Source organism: Anguilla rostrata, chromosome 14 (assembly GCF_018555375.3).
Source record: "Anguilla rostrata isolate EN2019 chromosome 14, ASM1855537v3, whole genome shotgun sequence".
NCBI lineage: Eukaryota > Metazoa > Chordata > Actinopteri > Anguilliformes > Anguillidae > Anguilla > Anguilla rostrata.
Window position 1 is genome coordinate 22,481,529 of NC_057946.1, and position 18,953 is coordinate 22,500,481.

Consider the following 18,953-nt stretch of genomic DNA (forward strand, 5'->3'; position numbering starts at 1 on the left):
ACTTCCATGGGCTTCACAATGCAACATACTGCTTGTATTATTCCACCACTAGATGGCAGAATTTGCAAAGTTATGGACTGTAACTTGGGTCGTCAGAAAGCTCCCTTACATTAAATATATTGATATCTTTATGAAGGATATTTCATAGGTAAAAAGAGCACATGTGCTGGGGGAAAATATCATTGTCAAACTTCTTGTGAGAGGGAGGGACCATCCCGATTCACTGTATAAATACGTACATACCAAATCAAAGAAACAAAATAGAACTCAAAATGTTCACATGTGTAGTGTATCAGTGATGTTGTTTTAATGGCTAATAAAATTAAAGTTAAATTGTTCATTTCCAATGGATCTGTGGAACCTTAGAAAGACCAGGTCCCCTGTGGCCACAGTCTGATTATGATTTATTTTCTGTTTTAAGCTTTGCATGCTGGTTTACCAGAAACAGGGATGCATTTGGTCTCTTATTGTAGGAAACAATGCATTCAGTCTGAGCTGAAATCCCTCACAGTGAATTTCTGTTTGATCCAATATGTGCCACAAGAACTGAACCATTAGTTGACTTGTTTGAGATTTTGTAGATATGGACGTGGTGTCTGGTAACTGTTATTTCTTAAGCCTTAGTTATAACCCTCTTACAAACTCCCTCCAGAGGTATCGGCACTGACAAATCATTCCAGAATCTGGTTTTTGAGGAGTAATGATTTTTACAAGTGATCTGGGGCATAGGGGATGGGGGAATGCTTTGGATTAAACTGAAGAGAAGAACAGAAAAGTTCCAAGTGATCGTAGTGAGGTCAATGAACCTCCTGGGTCGGGGAGAAATGCTTACAGGTTTGCTACAGAACTTGTGCTTTGAAATGTCCATCCATTAGTAAAATAGAGGATGTTGTTTTTCTTCAACTGAGACAATACTGAATTGAAGTAACCATTTGATTCATTAAAGCAATTATAAAGGTATATTCAGTTTTAATAAGCCTATATTCACATCATATGCAGAAATGTAACTTTTAAAAATGGCAAAAAACACTCTGGATAAACATAATCCGTAAATACATTTTTTATCACATTTTACCAATCTATGTTATATAATTTTTTTTCAATCAAGGGTGAACCAGCTTTAATCATGGCTGTTTGCAAGAAGTGTAAACATTTCTCATTTGGCATCAAAGATACAGGAAATCCAGGTACAATGATATATGATCATAGAATGAATGCAGGGGTATGTGATATGCAATATGATGCTCTGATGGTTTTAGTTAAAAGTGAAAACACTTGCTGAATGTATGCTATCACAATATTCATTTTATCGTTTTTTATTCATGTCATTCAGTTTTAGCTCAACAAAAACAAGTTCTCCTTTTCTCAGACAAATATGAAACAGCTTTGAACATGCATTGATACTATGCATAGATTATACGTTTACAGGAAAGTTACATTCACACAAAACCATTTCCAAAATAAACCTTTCATTTGTCCCTGTAGATCAAGATCAAGGTTATCTTTGCAATGCTTCTCAGATTTGACTATTTACAGGATATATAAACATACCAGAGGGAGAATGTGCTGGATGGAAAATAATTTTTAAAACAATGTATTTTCAAAGTCAGCATCAAATGTTTATATCAAAACCAATTTCTATTCACAATAGATGAAGAGTATAAAAATGATTATATTTAGATTATTAACCCCTGGGTTAGTATATGTTTATATAAAATGCAATACACAATGTGTGCAAAATACTAGTCCATGAATCCTTGTTACAGGATTGCTTAAACTCTGATGTAATATAGTACATGAAGGATACGTAGGAAGACAAAAGCTACTCTTGAGGAATAAAAATTGATCATCCAGCTTCTTCTGCTGAGCAGTCAATGCCTGCATAGGTAAACTTCTCATACAGGGTGGTGTTCACGTAGGTCTAAAAATGAAAATAAGAACAGAAATTCAGTAAGCACCAAGCATCACACCTGATGAGTATCAAGATTTTTATTAGGAGACATCACTTTTATTTCAGTCACATGACAACAAATACGCTGAGAAAGCATGCATCATATCTTACAAGCTACAGTGCTATTATGTATGATTGCAAGTACAGTTTTTATATTGAGTTTTATATGAATGCAACCTTGTGTTTTTGACTGGAAATATCATGCTGTGTAAAGGTATACAGTTGGGATTATTCTTCTGGTCTTACCTTTCTCTCCTCCAGCATCCTGTTGAGTGACACCAGGATCTGGGCGAACGAGGGCCTCTCATATGGCTTCTCTCTCCAGCACTGTCTCATGAGGTCATATCTGGACCCAAGAGGGGTTGGGATGGGTGTGTAAGATAGTCACGTGACATCAGCGGTGTGGCACTGGCCTAACTGATTTCAGTTCTACGGCTGAAATGACCAAGTCACCAACTCTGCTACTGGAGGGGTTGGCCTCATTAAATAAATTACAGTTTATTGAATACAGTTCCCAAAGTGTAATTTCAGATATTATGAAATGATGCAGGTTATGTGTACGTAGCTCAGTTTTGTGAAATGTTTTCAAATTTTGCATTTGCTGGATAACAAAGTTACTCACTATAGTACTGCTCTTTTCTCTAACACCCAAAAATGCCACACCAAGTCACTATCTCAGTCAGTATGCTGTACGTCACAATCACCATACTAAACCTAAACTACTGACATCTGCTTATGACTTTCAACATTAACTGCGCTAAAGAAAGCACGCATGACTTACACCTCATCGTCGCAGTTCAGGGGTTTCTCCAGTCTGTATCCTTGGGGAAGTTTCTCGTACAGTTCGGCACAAGTCATCCCGCAGTATGGTGTACCACCTGCAGTTACACACAGGAGCCAACCAGCGTTACCATATGAGGCGTACTGGACTCACATTGGTTTCACATTGGATATTCAGGCAAGTCCAGCAATTGACCGTAACCAACACTAACCTAAGCTTACCACCTCCCAGAGGAGCACGCCATAGGACCATCTGAGAATGAAGTGATAGAAACAGTTAACATCAGGGCATCATAGCATTTCATTTAGTAAATTACTGAAATGTTTCATCCAAGCTTTCTCAATACACTCTGCTTCGGTTACTGTTTCAGCTCAAGAGGCCTTGAATCCTTACACATCGCTGTTTGTGGTGTAAACGCTGTAATTCAGCGACTCGATAGCCATCCATCGTACTGGCAGTCTTCCCTGTGAAAGGCAAACAACAGAAATCAGCTTGAGGCACACAAGTGAAAAGATAAAGTGTTTAGAGTTCTCAAATCATGACAGGCAAACACATATGCTGTACTGTACATACAACGGCTTGTTGTTTTAAGAATTAAAGTTAACCATGCTGTACCATTGTCTTCTTCACATAAACCTCCTGCCCTCTAGAGAGTCCAAAGTCTGCTATCTTGGCCACAAAATTTTCCCCAACCAGGATGTTTCTGGCAGCGAGGTCCCTGTGGATAAACTGAAGATCCAAAGCTCCATATTAACAGAACAGTCAGCTGATTTGCATAAATCATGCTATAAAACTAAATGAATAGCCGCCTAAATATGCAGTAGCCATTATTACACATAAAGACTTTCCACTGAATTTGACCAAACATATTTTAGACATATGCTATCTGGATGCCTGACCCATGTACATACACAAGCACTCATTTTTTGTCATTCTGAATTTTAGTCTCATTATCATAATACAGACACAAATGTCAACATGTTTAAAATGTATGTTGCTTTAAAAAAAAATAGCCAGAATTTTGTTTATCTCTTCCTTGTGCATGACTCAATCCCCCATCTTCGCTGGAAGAGGTCATTCAGCCTCGCTTTACGAGAAGCATGCTCACCTGCTTCTGGCTGAGGTAGTCCATGCCCCGCGCCACGTCAGCGGCGAAATGCAGCAGCTGCTGGGAGGAGAGGGTGGAGGCGGTGCTGTTGGCGATGGCGAAGGCGGGGTCCGTCTCCAAGACTCGGCTCTTCCGTAAGAAGTCCAGGAGGTTGCCGTGGGGGGCGTACTCGATCGCCAGGTACAGATATCCTGAGAGCACGAGCAGGGCACGGTTAGCTGGTTTGGAAGTAGCAGTCAAGGCCTGTGGATGTGTAGGTCTTACTGATCAAATTAATCCCCACCTCATTCAACTGGTGGAGTGAGGCACGAACAAATAATAGAGGTGTTGTGCAAGGTTGAAGTGCTGTGGTGACATGTTTGCAGTGTAGTAGCTTTTTAGCCTGTACTCTTGAGTGCTCAATACCCATTATGTTTCATTACAGTTCCTTTCTTGGCAATGTGCATGCTTTTACTTCAGCAGAGACACAGAGCACTGAAATGGCCATCTTTCGGATGAGACAGGTCCTGACTCACAGTGGTCATTAAAGATCCCACAATACTTATTGCAAAGAGTCTCCCTGGTGCCCTGGCTAAATTCCTGATCTGGCTCACTCAACCTGCCACCTAATCATCCCCAGTTTAATGTGTGATGCGTGTTCAGGCACAAAATGGCTGTCGTGCATCACTCAGGTGGGCGCTAGACATTGGTGGTGGTTGAGGAGAGTTTTCCCCTCGTCACTGTAAAGCACTGTAAAGCTGAAGTGTGAGAAAAGGATTAAATAAATGTATGACATAATTATTATTATGATGCATTATCATCAGCAGAGAAATAGTACCTCTGTGTTCACAGGCACCCAGCAGATTGATGATGTTGGGGTGATGGCCAAGTTTGCAGAGCACCTCCAGTTCCCCAGCAAAATCCCTATGGTCATCTTTAGAGGCGTACTCTGTGTAGAGAGGCACATCAAGCAAAGCTCTAACCTATTTTGCCTTGTCTAAATAGAACAATATCCTAGACACAAAAGGGAAACATCGCAGTTGTGAAATAAACCACAAACGCAAAATGGTTTATTTCTCTCCTCCCTGGGTGGAAACCTGGTAATTCATCCAAGCTGCATCCTAAATTTCTCCCTGCATGTAGACTACATTATTACTAAATGCAGTGTATCGTATCAGCTATCATAAAACTGTAGGACTCCTTGGGTTCGCTATGTAAGGGAGGGTTGCTTTATACTGCAAACCTCGTGTTAGCATACTTGTACAGTGCACAGACTGAGTATTAGGCCTTCTTGTGGTTTCACCTTTCATCCGCTTGATCGCGGCATCCATCCTAAGGCCATCCTTCTTAATCCGTGCCTTCAGAACCTGACCAAAGTTGCCCTCGCCAATGACATCCTGGAACTTGATGTCATTCCACTCCAGCGCTGGGTAGGCCACCGGCTGGGCGGGGTTCTTGGATTTCTTTGGCATGCTGAGGGACCCCGAGCTGAACTGTACCACAGGCTCCTCCCTCTGTATTGAAATGTAAGCCATGTTTTTGTCACTTTCCCCTCCTGGATCCACAGCACATGATGGGCCTCAAGGCAGAAAAGCATTCTTTGAATTGCATGACATTACATCCTTATTATAAGTGACTTACATAAATTCATTCAGGCATTGTTATGTGGTAATACAATGAATGCAGCCGCTTATTTGTCCAATTGAGGCTAAGGACTGTACCTTGTTGAAGGTTACAACAGCACTGGCCCACTTGGAATCCAACATGTAGCTCATTCTAGCATGAACATTTACCAAACCACTATCCTACAATGCCACCTTTTTTGGCAGAGCAGGTAGAACATACCACAATGTTCTGGAAGGCCTGGACCATTCTGCGCTGAAACGTGGCCCTCTTCAGCTGTAGCACAATGCAGAAGGCCAGCAAGATGGTGATGCAGGTCATTCCAGCCGAGCCCAGGATGGCAAAGAACAGCATGTTTCCCTCACTGCCAAACCCATAGAACCCTGTGGAGAGAAGCCCTTTGCTGTGAGTCACTCAGAACACCATCCACAAGCAGGACTGATTGAGAGCTTCATATGTTCAGCATATATTTCACTTGTACTGTGGTACACTGTTAAAGTGTTTTGAAATGCCAGAGAAAGATTGGTGGTAAAACATATCATCAGTTGCATATCTACAAGGAATTTTTAAAAATCTACTTTATCTACTAGACACCCTTCTATTAGCACATTTCCTCGCATGCAATTTTTATTTACAAAAAACATATGTGTTTCCTGTTCTTCAAAAACAGGCTTGTTGTTTCACAGTACGGCATGCATGAGTCATGAATTTGTATTTGTATTGGCAGAAAAAATCTCGCTCCATACACCAAAACTGGAATTTCTTTTTTTTTTTTGAAGTAATGCTTAAAGAAAGTTTGTGAAGTGATACGTCAGACCCCAGTGGAATTTTTTTACAGTGGAAACTTTACAGCTGTAAATAAGCATAATAACAATTTGCTTAATTGTGAAGGCTGCTCAAGTTAAGGACATTGAAAAGGCTGCATTCTATTCTAAGTGCAGAATAAAGGTCAGGGACATATTATAACTCACGAGAGCCCTCTTGAGGTGACAGCGTCTCGATACGGATGGTCCGGATGTCGAGGCTCTTCCCGATGTTGTTCTCGGCCCAGATCTCCACCCTGTAAGGCGTGTTGGGCCTGAGGCCCCGGATCTGGAACTGCATGTGCTGCTGGTCGTGCACGTTGATCTCCGCCTGCTGGCTGTAGTCGGCCCGCTCGGCGTCCTGGAAGCGGACGATGACTCTGGAGATCGAGTGCCCCTCCTCCAGGGACCAAGTGATGACGGCGGAGGAGTCGCTGATGTTGCAACTCATGACGCCAAACGGTGCTGGCGGTCGCTCTGCCGAAGTATAGAAATGCCATATCATTCAAGTGAATTCTGTGCCAAACATGCTAAACTAAAGTGGCAAATATCTGAATGGGACAAAGTAACATCTTTTGACTGTGTCACTGCTAGTCGCAATACACTAGCAGTGGTATCATGTCCACCTGAGACCATAAGAAATGTTAAAGTATCTTAATTTTGAAACAATAGAAGTGTCATGAATGATAGTATAGGTCTCAGCTTAGTAAAATGTATAGTTTAAAAAAAAAATTAAGACCAGAGACTCATGTTCCTTACAGTAGACAAAATGAATTGCCTTAGGGTCTTAGGAGGAGGATATCAAAGAGACGCCTTGTGTTCCTCAGCCCATGCCCACAAGCCATCGTCATCGTTAGCCTCACCGTTGCTAAGGGTCCAGGTGGACACCGGCTGGCAGTACAGGCTCCCTGAACTGCTCATCACATGGACTTCGCACTCGTACTTCTGCCTGGGCTTCAGGCCCGTCAGACTCAGGCCCGTGGAGTTCTTTGGCAGATGGTACTTCTTAAGGTTTTCTGGCGCCAAGGCCTGAACACACTCCACCAGGTACGACCAGGACTCCTTAGTGACCCCCTTCACCGGGTCCCAAGAGAGACTGAGGGAGGTCTGGTTCAGTGGAACCAGGCTGACCCTGGTGAGGAGTGGAAGATCTGGCCAGGGAGAAAGAGTGATGAATACTAACAAAGACTCAGATAAAGACTCTGATTCACAGATCAGTTTGTAATTGCACTTGGTATGAACAGAAATTGCTTGCACATGGAAGTAATTCCATAGGTTTGAGTATCTGTCTTTGCTAATCCTTCAACAGAATCCAGGCCTTTTCTTTTTAAGTGTATTCTCAATTTAAGAAAATGAACTTTCAGTCCGAATTACTACAGCCTGAATTTCCATCTGCTCCTCTGTCCTTCCAACCTTCTGCTGCCTTAGCCAGTTGGAACAGCTCTTACCGAATACAGAGGTTGAGAAGATGGCCTCAGGCCCAGGGAACCCGGTCCCTCCAAACCCACGGCGACTCAGCTGAACGAAGGTGATGTACTGAGTACACGGGGTCAGGTTCTCCAGCTTTACCAGCGGCCCAGTCACTAACAACACACAAAATCCTAAATGTGCTCAACGATTCACTGCAAAAGCTTCCAAACACACAATAGGTAACAATTTTAGAAGCAGTACTTATTTTCATCCTGTCATGATAATTTGCTCAAAGTTAAGGACAGGATGCATGGCAGGAAGACTGACTGAGTCTTGTAATGGCACGAGTCTGTGAAGCTTTAGTAAACGGCTCACTGAGTAACGAAAGCTCAAGGCTGGGTTAGAATAATCATGAAAATTAATGCGCGTACCTTCAGTGGTCTCCCACGAAGTAGAGTTGACCTGCTTATAAACAACCTTCACAGAGTTAACCGGACCATCCCCGCTATATGACTCTTTGTTGACTGAGATGATCAGGTGATACGGTCCACTTCCATTCAACACAGGAGGGTACTGGGGCTTCGGGGGCACTGGAAAAGACATGCATCGGCATTGGCCTCCTTTAGTATACAGGCTAAAAAATGTAGGCAAAATGGGTGAAGGGCTTCCAAGTGACATTATCAGTAAAGCTGATTGACATGAAAACAGGCAGAGCCACATAGCCCAGACATCGTATATGCAGGTAGCATACTAATAACGTAAGGCTAACATAAACCTAGCGATTCCAAAATGGATAAAATAAGAAAATTCATGCAAATTGAAGGTCACTTCCCAATAAGGCATCTTTTTTACAGTAGGCAAAGGCAATCCTACTGTAGCCAGTCCGACTGTTCCTATTCTCTCACCTTTGACAGTGACGATAAAATCTTTTTCCGCCTGTCCGGCTGTTGTTTTCACTTGGCAGAGCCATCGGCCAGCATCGTGCACCGTTATTTTGTCCACCTTGAACTGGGAAGTGGTTTGGTTGTTCACGGTGTCCGTATCTGTCGCCTAAAATAAAATAAAAAGTATATAACCCAGCTTATATTTTATATTGTAACATAATATAAGTGCCATTTGGTTCACATGATATGAAGTGCCATTACAGATGTTGTTTGATCCTCACATATATTCTTGTTTTATCTGGTTTGATCAGCTCTATCTCTCCATGTAGTGGTGCTGGATAGCCCTGGGCAGTGCAGTTGAGCATGTAGACGACCCCAGCATTCAGCTCTGTATCCAAAAGACTGCTGATCACAGAAGGTGCTTGATCTAAAAGTAAACAAAAATATTATATTTTCTTCTGCTACAAGAATGCTACAGGCTGTATGTGTACATTTATCACACACAATGTAAAGAAATGTGCATTTGGACTGTGATTTAACTTTCATGTGAACACGTTATTATTATTTTACTTTTTATTTTCTTTAATAAGTTGCACAGGTACAGTAGTGATCTGTTTTGCATGAAATCAGGTCAAGTATAGAGGACAACCAGGAGACAGAATTGTTCCAGTTAAACAGCACAGTATGGTGATGACTATTACTTTGTGGCAGCATTTGCTACCATACAAGTTGCACTGCAGGTGAAGCTCTGAGTGGGAGTGACAGCATGAGCCCGGCGTACCTTCGTTCTCGCAGCGAGAGCCGTGCCGTCCCGCGCACACACACCCACGGAACCGGTCACACTTGCCTCGGCCCCCACACTCACACCGCAGCTTACAGCCTGCACCATAGAAACCAGGGGGGCAGGCTAAAAACACAAGGAGAAACCAATCAGAGCACGGAAAACACATCCTCTAATCTTCTACAAAAGGGCAAATGAATCATGGGACAGACACCACCATGATATTTAGTGTTAAATATCATCTGACCTCACCTTCGCTGCAGTTCAAACCCCACCAGCCTGTAGCACAGGAGCAGCCATAGGGATCTTGAAGGCAGAAGACCATTGACCAACAGTAGCCGTCTCTACACCTGTCTTTACACATTCGGCCAAACCTGCCCTTCCCGCACACTGCAAGAGATTAAACGCTTCATTACACATCATTACCGCACGTCTGTGCCAGCGTCACCTGGATGATATGGAAATGATCAGGAGAGGAGGATCCACTTTACTAATGGCTTGTCTGCTACTAGCCAGCCTAATTTTGCTGTAACATGAGGACATTCAGCTTATTAATTGATCTCTACAAGTAAAGTAATCTCAGGCTGAAGAAATATTTTAATTCATGTGACAACCTGTATGACATCTCTAAAGGATGTCCACACTGCTTCATGCATGCACAGCGTACACACACACAAACACACACACACACACACACACTGTATACTCCACACCCCAATTAATGGAAACTAAGCTATGTTTATGACAGGAGCCATTTACCAATTTCGCAGGCCTGCCCTTTGAATCCGGGGGGACAGACACATTCTCCAGTCTTGTCGTGACAGAGGCCCCCATTGAGACACTTGGGACAGGTCTGTGAACACTGAGCACCCCAATACCCAGTGGGGCAGCCTAGTTAAAAAGAAAAAACTAAATTCATTTTTACAATATAAGAAATACAATCAAGAAAAACACCATCAATACAGCTTAACATTAAAAATAGCATCAACTAAAAGGCAGAGGAAAAAAGGATCACAGTAGCACTAACTTCTTACTATCAGCCTGGTGATTGCAGAGGAAGGCATGGTCTCAGAAATGTATCTGACTGTGAAGAAGCCTGCATGTTCAACTGCAACACTGCTTATGGGGTACTGCAGGGTGTCGCCAATTTCGTTTCTGTGCACGGAGTGAATGAAGGAACCTGAGGAGGAGGAAAATGTGAAACCTGGAAACCTGGCCCTGTACTCTACTTTTCAACCCTTTGAAGAGCAGGTTTTCTGGAACTTTTTTTTCAAAATTCGAAGTCAGTGTTCTAGAACTCCATCGATTTCGAATACCAGTAGTGATTGTAACATCAGCATATAGTCAAATATAATCACATATGTGTGATCTTAGACCTTAAATGGTTAATGGGCCTTACAATCCACAGAAGTTCAGTTTCCACCAGACATGTACAGGTAAAACTAACCATTCCAGGCATGGCATTTGCAGGTTTAAAATGCAGTATGCACAGAAAACTACATGCTGTGAAGCACAGTTATTTAATGTACCTCTGTTTCACTTTGCTGAGCCAATCATGAATATTTCTCATGTGCACAATCTTGCAATGTAGGTTTAACAAACCTCCTCAGATAAACAGTCTCTTACCATTTCTAAAAATGTATGCATCCTCTGCAACAATCTTCTTGCGAGTGAAGGAAACATTGATGCTTTCCCCAAGACTGGCCGTGAAAGTTAAAGAGTCTGGATGGAATGCAGCTTTAAAGAGAAACAAAAAAGGGTTTTATTACAACCATGTAATTTATAATATAATGTAGTCATTACGCAATGCCATTTACAGGAAATTAAATCAGTTTTCACTGCACTGGGAGAAAGCTTATATCAACAGACACTTGTGACAGGAAATCATTGCTTATTGAAGTTTTCTGGTCCTTTCATCCTGTCTCTTTTTTGTGTTCAAATCTGGCCAGACATTTCAACTTGAACTATCTGGCCCAAACTATATTGTATCCTAAATAATCTGATTCTCCCAAATGCAAAACATACATGAAAGCAGTTACGAGTTAAGTAATGCACATTTAAAATCATACACAATCTAAGCTAAAGCCAATAAAAGTGCTGCACTTCACACTTTCTGTACCCAGTGTTCCTCCACTTTGATTTCAGCCAATGTGAGCAGAATCTTGGCACCTGCCATGCTGTTGTTTATCCAATGCAAGGTGACATGAGAAGGAGCATAATATAGGGATGCTCAAATAGCCTGGCTGCCTGGATTCCGATTTGAATACGTCTTACAGCTGACCTCACAGGCCATAGATTACTTTTGGGCCTGCCTTTTTAAACTCTCCTATCATTCACATTAAATGATACATCCACAATTCCTATAGACAAATTTACTCCTACCTATATTTGTGCATATATTGTGGGTATATCAGTCAATGTCTTTTTACCCAATTATCTTCTGTATTTGAACTGTAAACCGTCTTCGTGCCAGGGTCTCTTTAAAAAAGCACCCCTCATATTTCCCTGGTCTGACCTCAAACATAGATATAGTAAAACACTCATAAACCAGTATTTTAATGCAATTACGTAAACAGGACATAAAGTCATAATTCTGTACCTTCATTTAGCATCCTTAAGGTATACACTTTACCCATGGAGTCAGAATTTCTGATTCTACAGTAGAAAACTCCAAAGACGTCAACGTTCCGTGTTTTCCAGGTAACCTTCGAAGCAACTCGATAGTCCTTGTCCTGAGTGACCTGCAGGTTTTGCTGAGGTACAGGGAAGTCCTGTCCCACGCTGAGCGTGTCCAAAGTCTTCCAGTCGCTGCTGACGCAGTGCAGGGAGGACTCTGAGCTAGTCACCACGGCCTCTGGATTCACCAAAGTCAAGTCAGCAATTTCGAGTGCGTCACCTAAAACAAAAACAGAAAACAGTGCTATCCTCACCACCTGTGCTCTATCAAAAGAGTTCAGACCATCAAGAGAGTATATTCTGTATTATTTCTGTTCCTACATGTTTTCTGTTTTCCAAATATGAATGCAGAATCATATCCATTGGCCTTCTGCATGACTGCAACTTAAAAGGCTCATAACATTGCAGACATTGTTCCTACTTAACATCAACGAGGGATTCTAGGACAGACTTCTGAACGGAGTTCCATCTACCCACTGGCTGCCTTTTGAGATCCAGCAACCTACGCTGAGCTTGTGTATATGCTTTTAACACCTTTAGGATATCTGCATCTTTAGGATGCATCTCCCTGCTTTGCTGTACAATAAACACTCACTTGTCTTTTTACATATCACTTTATGCTCAACTGAGTCTTCTTTCACATTGTGGTTATTGTTGAAGTGGGCTCGTGTTACATCCACTAGCGTATACGTGTTTATAGTAATGCAGGTGGATTTTGGGATGTAACAAATAGCCTGTCGTCTGCATATTCATGTTGTAAATTCATACATAGCCTACTTACATACTGTCATGAGGGGAAACACAAAAGGAAATCAAATAAAGCCCTGTTCCACATGCATACCTTCATATTGCTCCCAATATTATCTCAATCACTCTTTTTCATTCATTTATCAGAGCAAAGTTATATTGAAACCATTGCATCATATGAAAGGTTTATGCATTCACCATAATAATAAAATATTGTCTTGGGCAAAAGAAAATGCAGCATAATTTATCTATTTAAATTTTCACATGAGCAGTATTGATATTGAATTAATATTTCTAAAATCAGACTATCATGTTAATTTTACATTAGTTTACAGAATTTCTATTAATATATTTAAATATATTTTTTAAATATGAAAGATTAGACTTTTTTTGCATTGGTTCAAATGCACTTCTTGAAATATGATGCTAATTCAATTCTGATCGGTTTATTTTATACTACTGTAAAAAATGAAAACAATCTGATGGTTATATCACCCTGATTATCATTCACCCTAAGCATTCATAGTCAGGATTACACGTACAGGGACACTGGGTGTAGTAGGGCTATCTGAAGCAACATTAAACATGCCAGTAGCAGCTGTTTTCTTGTACAGTGTAGCCTAAGTGTGCAGCCTTCAAGGGAGTATCATGTTGACAAAAGCAGCATCCCGTACATTTTTATGTACCCTGGAAATGACATTTGTGAGACCATTAGCATGGACATACTAAAGATTAGCATCTAATCTCATGTGTGAAAACAAGGAAAAATCTGGACCCAAGCTATTCAACTGAGACTAATAATATCCATATCTGTTAAATAATGTAGGAATACCCTGATTAATATCTTAAGGATTGTAAACATTATCGAGGCATCAAATATAAAAATATTATTACAGCTTCATAAAACAACTGCATTGTTAAAAAAAAAAAAAAAAAACGATTGTCACCCAGAGGAAGTGTAGCATATGCCAACTGAATCAACAATGAAAATCCTGAGTCGGCACTTTTGGGTTGGGCAGCAATAAAACATAAAAATAAAAAACTCACTATTTTTAACTAGCCAGCAAATGTTAAAAATAAGTATTAAGTCATATATACTAACCCCATTTTGTTTTTTTCCTGAAGCAGTTTGGTGCATCAGAAATGATTTTTACTGCTGCCAATAGCATAGCCTGGGGACTCAGATAAGTCTCAGACCAGGGTAACTTGCCCACATCTACGTAATCTTTAAATGTTTTATAAGATCACATTTGTACATTAGTTTTAGGGTGTTAAGAGGAAAACCACACCCCACAATTATTTCTACGAGTGTGGTTGTGGTGGCAAGAGAGATCACATTCTGGAGGAAGTTACTCTGTTGCAAAAAAAAAAGAAACAAAAGCTTATCCAACTGGCCTGCCCATTTTTAGTGGCAACCCATTAGCTTTGGAAAGCAAACTATTTGGACAACATTTTGATTCTTCAACAGAATTTTGGGCGTGGCTCACTTCTAGTTAAAACATTCAAACCACATGCAACAGAAGTGAAAGTGGGTATATCAAAGTATGTGAAATCACAAGCCCTGAAAGAGGTCAAACTGGTCTTTTTAAAAATCATAGTCCTACAGTCAAGGTGCCTTGCTGTCATTAGTGTTATTTTAGTTGTTCACAGCAAACATTCTCAGCATATTTGTCCAAATATCAAAAGCAATAGATAAAACATGACTGGCATGAACATTCCAACCAGGGTTGGTGCAGGAGAGGTATGTGAGGCAGTGCTAAAATCTTAAACCATGTGAGACAGTGCTAAAATCTTCAAAAAGGGATTTCCTAGCATTTTAATATATTCTATTTCTTGCTATGTTCAGCGCTAAGTATATAACATCATGGTCTCTGACATTGTAAATGCTATTTGGGTTAATTTGGCAGGGCCAGATGAAAATGTTTTATTGTCCAGCCAACTCCCAAAGAGCACTAACAATGCCATTAGGATGACAGATGAGACACAGTAAGTACTAAATCACGTGGCTGATTTCACTCTCTTACCGAAATAAAGGGTCAGACGTTGTTTTCCAAAATGTATTATGAGCAGCACCATAGAGGGTGCATCTTTCAGTTTCAATAAGGTCTGACGCAAGGAAAAGAAGAAAGCACTAAAGTTACATTCGTGCACAATGTAGGTTTTTTTTTTTACTCCCTAAGGTTATGGCCCAGGGGTGGGGGAGAGAGTTCTATCTCAGTGATTACTGTCAAATAGCCACCATGAAGAGTTCCAAGCATTTCTCTAAAACCAAACTGATTCATCACATCTGTTTTTACTTTACATGTCTTTAGTCCGAGGGAAGTTCTTAAAGATTAACCACTTTAGGGAAAAATATGTGCAAGGGCATACAGCAACGTTTGTGCAATATAAATTTGCCACAAACATGGAACGTTATTTTCTTTTTTCTTCTTTACTCATAGCTGCTTTCTGAGGAAGGTTCTGGAGATTTTAGCCCAAAGTCAGCTTTTTTTAATCAAAAGGTGAACCTGGGTTAAAAAAATCCCAAAATAGGCCACATACCCCCGTCTCATCATTGCTACAGTTTCAATAGGAGAGCACAAAAAATTGTAGGTGCTGCTTTTCAGTCCGTAGTTCACCAGCTGTGGTAAAAATACCCTTTGTGCACAGTTGCCACTGCAGGACCAGACAACCAGATAAGTTGCTTGTGTGCATTGAGATGCAGCCATTGTATGGCCTTAGACCGTCTTCCCTGGGTGACACTACAGCAGGGCTTTCCAGACTAGTTCGCAACGGTACTGTAAAGACTACAAAACAAACCATGAAGCATGAAGCCACACTAAAAGCCATTGGTTTAGCAGGATAAGCCAACCCAGCATGCATTCATTACTTCATTCAATAATCTAACACGGTGAAATTAGTATTGGCCAAGAGACGAGTGAACAATACTGATAGGTCTGTAGTCTACATAGCAGGACAACTATGGAACAAAACATATCTGCAAAAATCTTTAAAAAGAGATCCCTTATTGAACATGTAATCTTTGTTTGTATGTTCAAGACATCTGAATGGAACACAAGCCAAACAGTATTACAGATATCAATTTTGTAAATATTATTTCTCAAATAAGGAAAAGTCCACAGTGAAGTGAGGTCATATATTACAGAAAACTAGAAAACCTGCTGAACCACATCTTACAAGTCCAGCTGCCCATTTACAGTTAAATGAATTTGTATAAGTCAGCCATGTTTCCACAAAACTTGTGATGAAGTAATTTGTTCTGTTTGGCAATGGCAATGTGAGTGTTATATTGAAATGTTTGAAGAGACACATAGCTTAAGGTGCTGCAGAGTCAAAAGAGTGTTTAAACTATGAGACTTGCACACTAGGTATAATGCTCCCAGTTACATACTGATATAATGCTATGCAGTGTTTTCCTGTTAAATTAGTTAATAAACACAAATGATACATTTACTCTCAAGCAACTCAAACTTTGAAATGTAATTACTATTCATTTCATGGTATATAAACCTTGTCTGTTCAATGTAATTTCAAGTTCACTTGGACTGTAAGAGGACTCTTGCATTGTTTTGAATAAGCTGATTAAAGCTGCTTAGCTAGACTATTTTTGCCAGCGAGGGAGTGATATATTGGCAACATGAAAGGAGGGTGTGGGGGGGTCATGAGCTAATTTGTTCAGAGAAAGTGGGTGGAGGGGGGAAGAAAGGAAATGGGCTGCTGTTCCAGCTCGTTTAAAAAAAATAAAAAATCTTTATGTAATTTACCATCATGATTTCATATCCCAAAATATACTATTTTGCACATATTTATTTTCCATTATTGGAATACATTTCAAATTGTCCTTTTATAGTATTACTTCATGATTTTATACTTATATTATTCAGAGTACAGGCCACATTGATCAGATGCCCCTCATATATTCTCATAGGACCTGTATATCAGCTGTTATTCACCTTTCTTTGATATGAACCTATTCCAGAGATGTTTGCGAGCACATGTAATAATGTAATCGCTAGGAACCCTGCAATCAAGATGCAGGTGGCAGTGACAGAGACATCACCAATGACAGAACTGCATACATTCAGATATTATACCACTGATTTTATACCATTGAACCACTGTGGTAGTCATGTCCATGTTAGCATTACAGGCTCTGGGCTTCCCACTAAGAATCCTGTAGGAATTTCAGGTTCATTAATTCTAATAATTTCTGTGTTCATAATGATAACCTTTTTTCTCAAACATTTCCACCATGAATCATGGCAAGCACATATTGAAAACCATTGACATCACATGGGTTGGGTTAATATTCTGACCAAATATACTTCACACAAGTGCTTACAGTATGAACAGAAAATAAGGCTGCTGAGATTTTCAGGTGCTTAAAAGGTGTGGACCTATCTATATCACAACCACATGCTGATTGGCTGATCACCATCTACCTACTCACTTTTCTTAACTGTACCCTTTCTACAGATAATTACAAATACAGAGTACATATATGTACACATACATACATACATACACACAGAGAACACATTTTATAGGGGACAAGTACTTAACATAAGTTAAACAACAATATTTACCAAGATTTTCACAGTGACCAGTTATAGCTGATGACGCTTGGAAGTATTTCTTACAAAAAGCTGAATCACATTTAAGCCTATCATTTATGAGGAAACACATAAAATTGTATACCAGTGCATAGTGTAGCCCTGTCTGCCAGTAATTCTATTAATCAGAGCCCTGTTTCTACCATTCATTATTACTGAAGTACATTATTTGTGCTCAGTTATTAACCACAGATAGTGATTATTAAAAAGCTTACAAGTTTGATTTCATGAAATAACCACTTCAAAATTTCCCTCCCCTCGCTACTTTTGAAAAGCTCCTCTAAAGAGTTCCAGGCCACAGTTCATTGTGTTGAACTGCCTACTGGTCTTTAAAACGCTTGGCAATAGGCAAGCCATGAGGTAAGGATCACCGCTGGAACTCTCAGTTCTATTTCTGAGACTAACAAGAGGCACTTACCTGAAAGCAAGCAGCAGACCAAGTGCACAACGAGAGGGAAGAAATCCATGCTTTTCCACCTGAAGGGGTGGCGTGAGTCTGTATCCGTGTACGGACCGCGGTTTGGGGCTAAGGAGCGGACCGAACCCCAGAGGGTGTCAGAAAAGCCCCTCCATGAACATCTCGCACGGTCAGGAGTGCCAAAGTTCTCTCTCTCCCTCCCGACTGACTCCCATCCCGCCCACCCTCCCTCCCTCTCTTTCTCTTACTCTGCAGTCCAGGCAATGGGAGTAGGAGTTCCTTTTTCCTGTTTCCTTTCATATAAGGAAGGGAAAGGCACCATCTGAACAATTGTCTGACATTAATTGTGCTCCTACCAGCCCTTTGGGGTGGATCCTCAACCCAAGCCCAAAGGTTCCTCTCAGCACAGGAAAGTGGATTGCCTGTGGGAGTTGGAGATAGAGGGATCGAGGCCAGCGGCCTGTGTGCGATATTAACACATTCAAGGAGACTGAAAACTGTTTCCTCAATGCCCAACTGACAGCCCAAGAACATTAGAGTTTAAGTTGTTTTCATTTTGTCCTCCCATAATAGGGAATTAGTAATGACGATGTGCACGTTTACTTTTCATGTAATTCATATTGCATATCTATGAATTCATTGTCTCATAAAGTATATTTATAGCATATCTTTTTTGAGGTACTATAAATCTATTACATAAATCACAGAGATGAACCGCTGGAAAATTCATTAATTGGCACTAAACCAACAATGGCTCCTGCTCTCAGAAAATGACTAATTATCCTACAGTACTGTATGATCATTCATTTACTTATTTCCTTTATCTGTGGTACATTCTAGTCATGTTAGAATTTTGCTACCATTCCGTAATCATATCACTGTGCAGGACCGCCTAAGTGACCATTTATTTTATGTTTCTGTTTCCAATCTGCAGGTATGGCAGGAAAGGTACACTCAGGAACTCTGCATAGTTAAATGTAATGGTAATTTGTGTGTCTACAACTACCATACAAATCATTCCTTAGCTAGCCAGAATTTTTATATTTTTAATTGTGACTTGTTACAATTTGTTTTTCTAAAATTCCTTTTTTTGTAACTGCTAAATTCAAGTTCTGTTTTACTGCCTTCTACAAGTATGCACATATGTGCAAGTTTTACCAAGCATTTAAGGTTTTATTC

At 40.5% G+C, this 18,953-nt stretch overlaps 1 protein-coding gene across 1 annotated transcript; it reads right to left on the reverse strand.

Moving 5' to 3' along the window:
• Nucleotides 1-1,300: 1,300 nt before the first annotated feature.
• On the reverse strand, nucleotides 1,301-17,976 carry tek (TEK tyrosine kinase, endothelial). Its single transcript, XM_064307759.1, has 23 exons — nucleotides 17,775-17,976; nucleotides 11,920-12,216; nucleotides 10,947-11,057; nucleotides 10,348-10,500; nucleotides 10,080-10,211; nucleotides 9,573-9,710; nucleotides 9,321-9,446; nucleotides 8,821-8,966; nucleotides 8,561-8,705; nucleotides 8,087-8,245; nucleotides 7,694-7,828; nucleotides 7,109-7,396; nucleotides 6,414-6,722; nucleotides 5,665-5,825; nucleotides 5,123-5,333; nucleotides 4,658-4,768; nucleotides 3,841-4,031; nucleotides 3,348-3,461; nucleotides 3,126-3,196; nucleotides 2,944-2,984; nucleotides 2,733-2,829; nucleotides 2,198-2,297; nucleotides 1,301-1,921 (listed from the first exon to the last, which is right to left on the reverse strand). Exons 1-23 carry the CDS (start codon nucleotides 17,821-17,823, stop codon nucleotides 1,847-1,849), a joined length of 3,360 nt encoding a protein of 1,119 aa, XP_064163829.1. The 5' UTR covers nucleotides 17,824-17,976; the 3' UTR covers nucleotides 1,301-1,846.
• Between the last annotated feature and the right edge of the window lie 977 nt (nucleotides 17,977-18,953).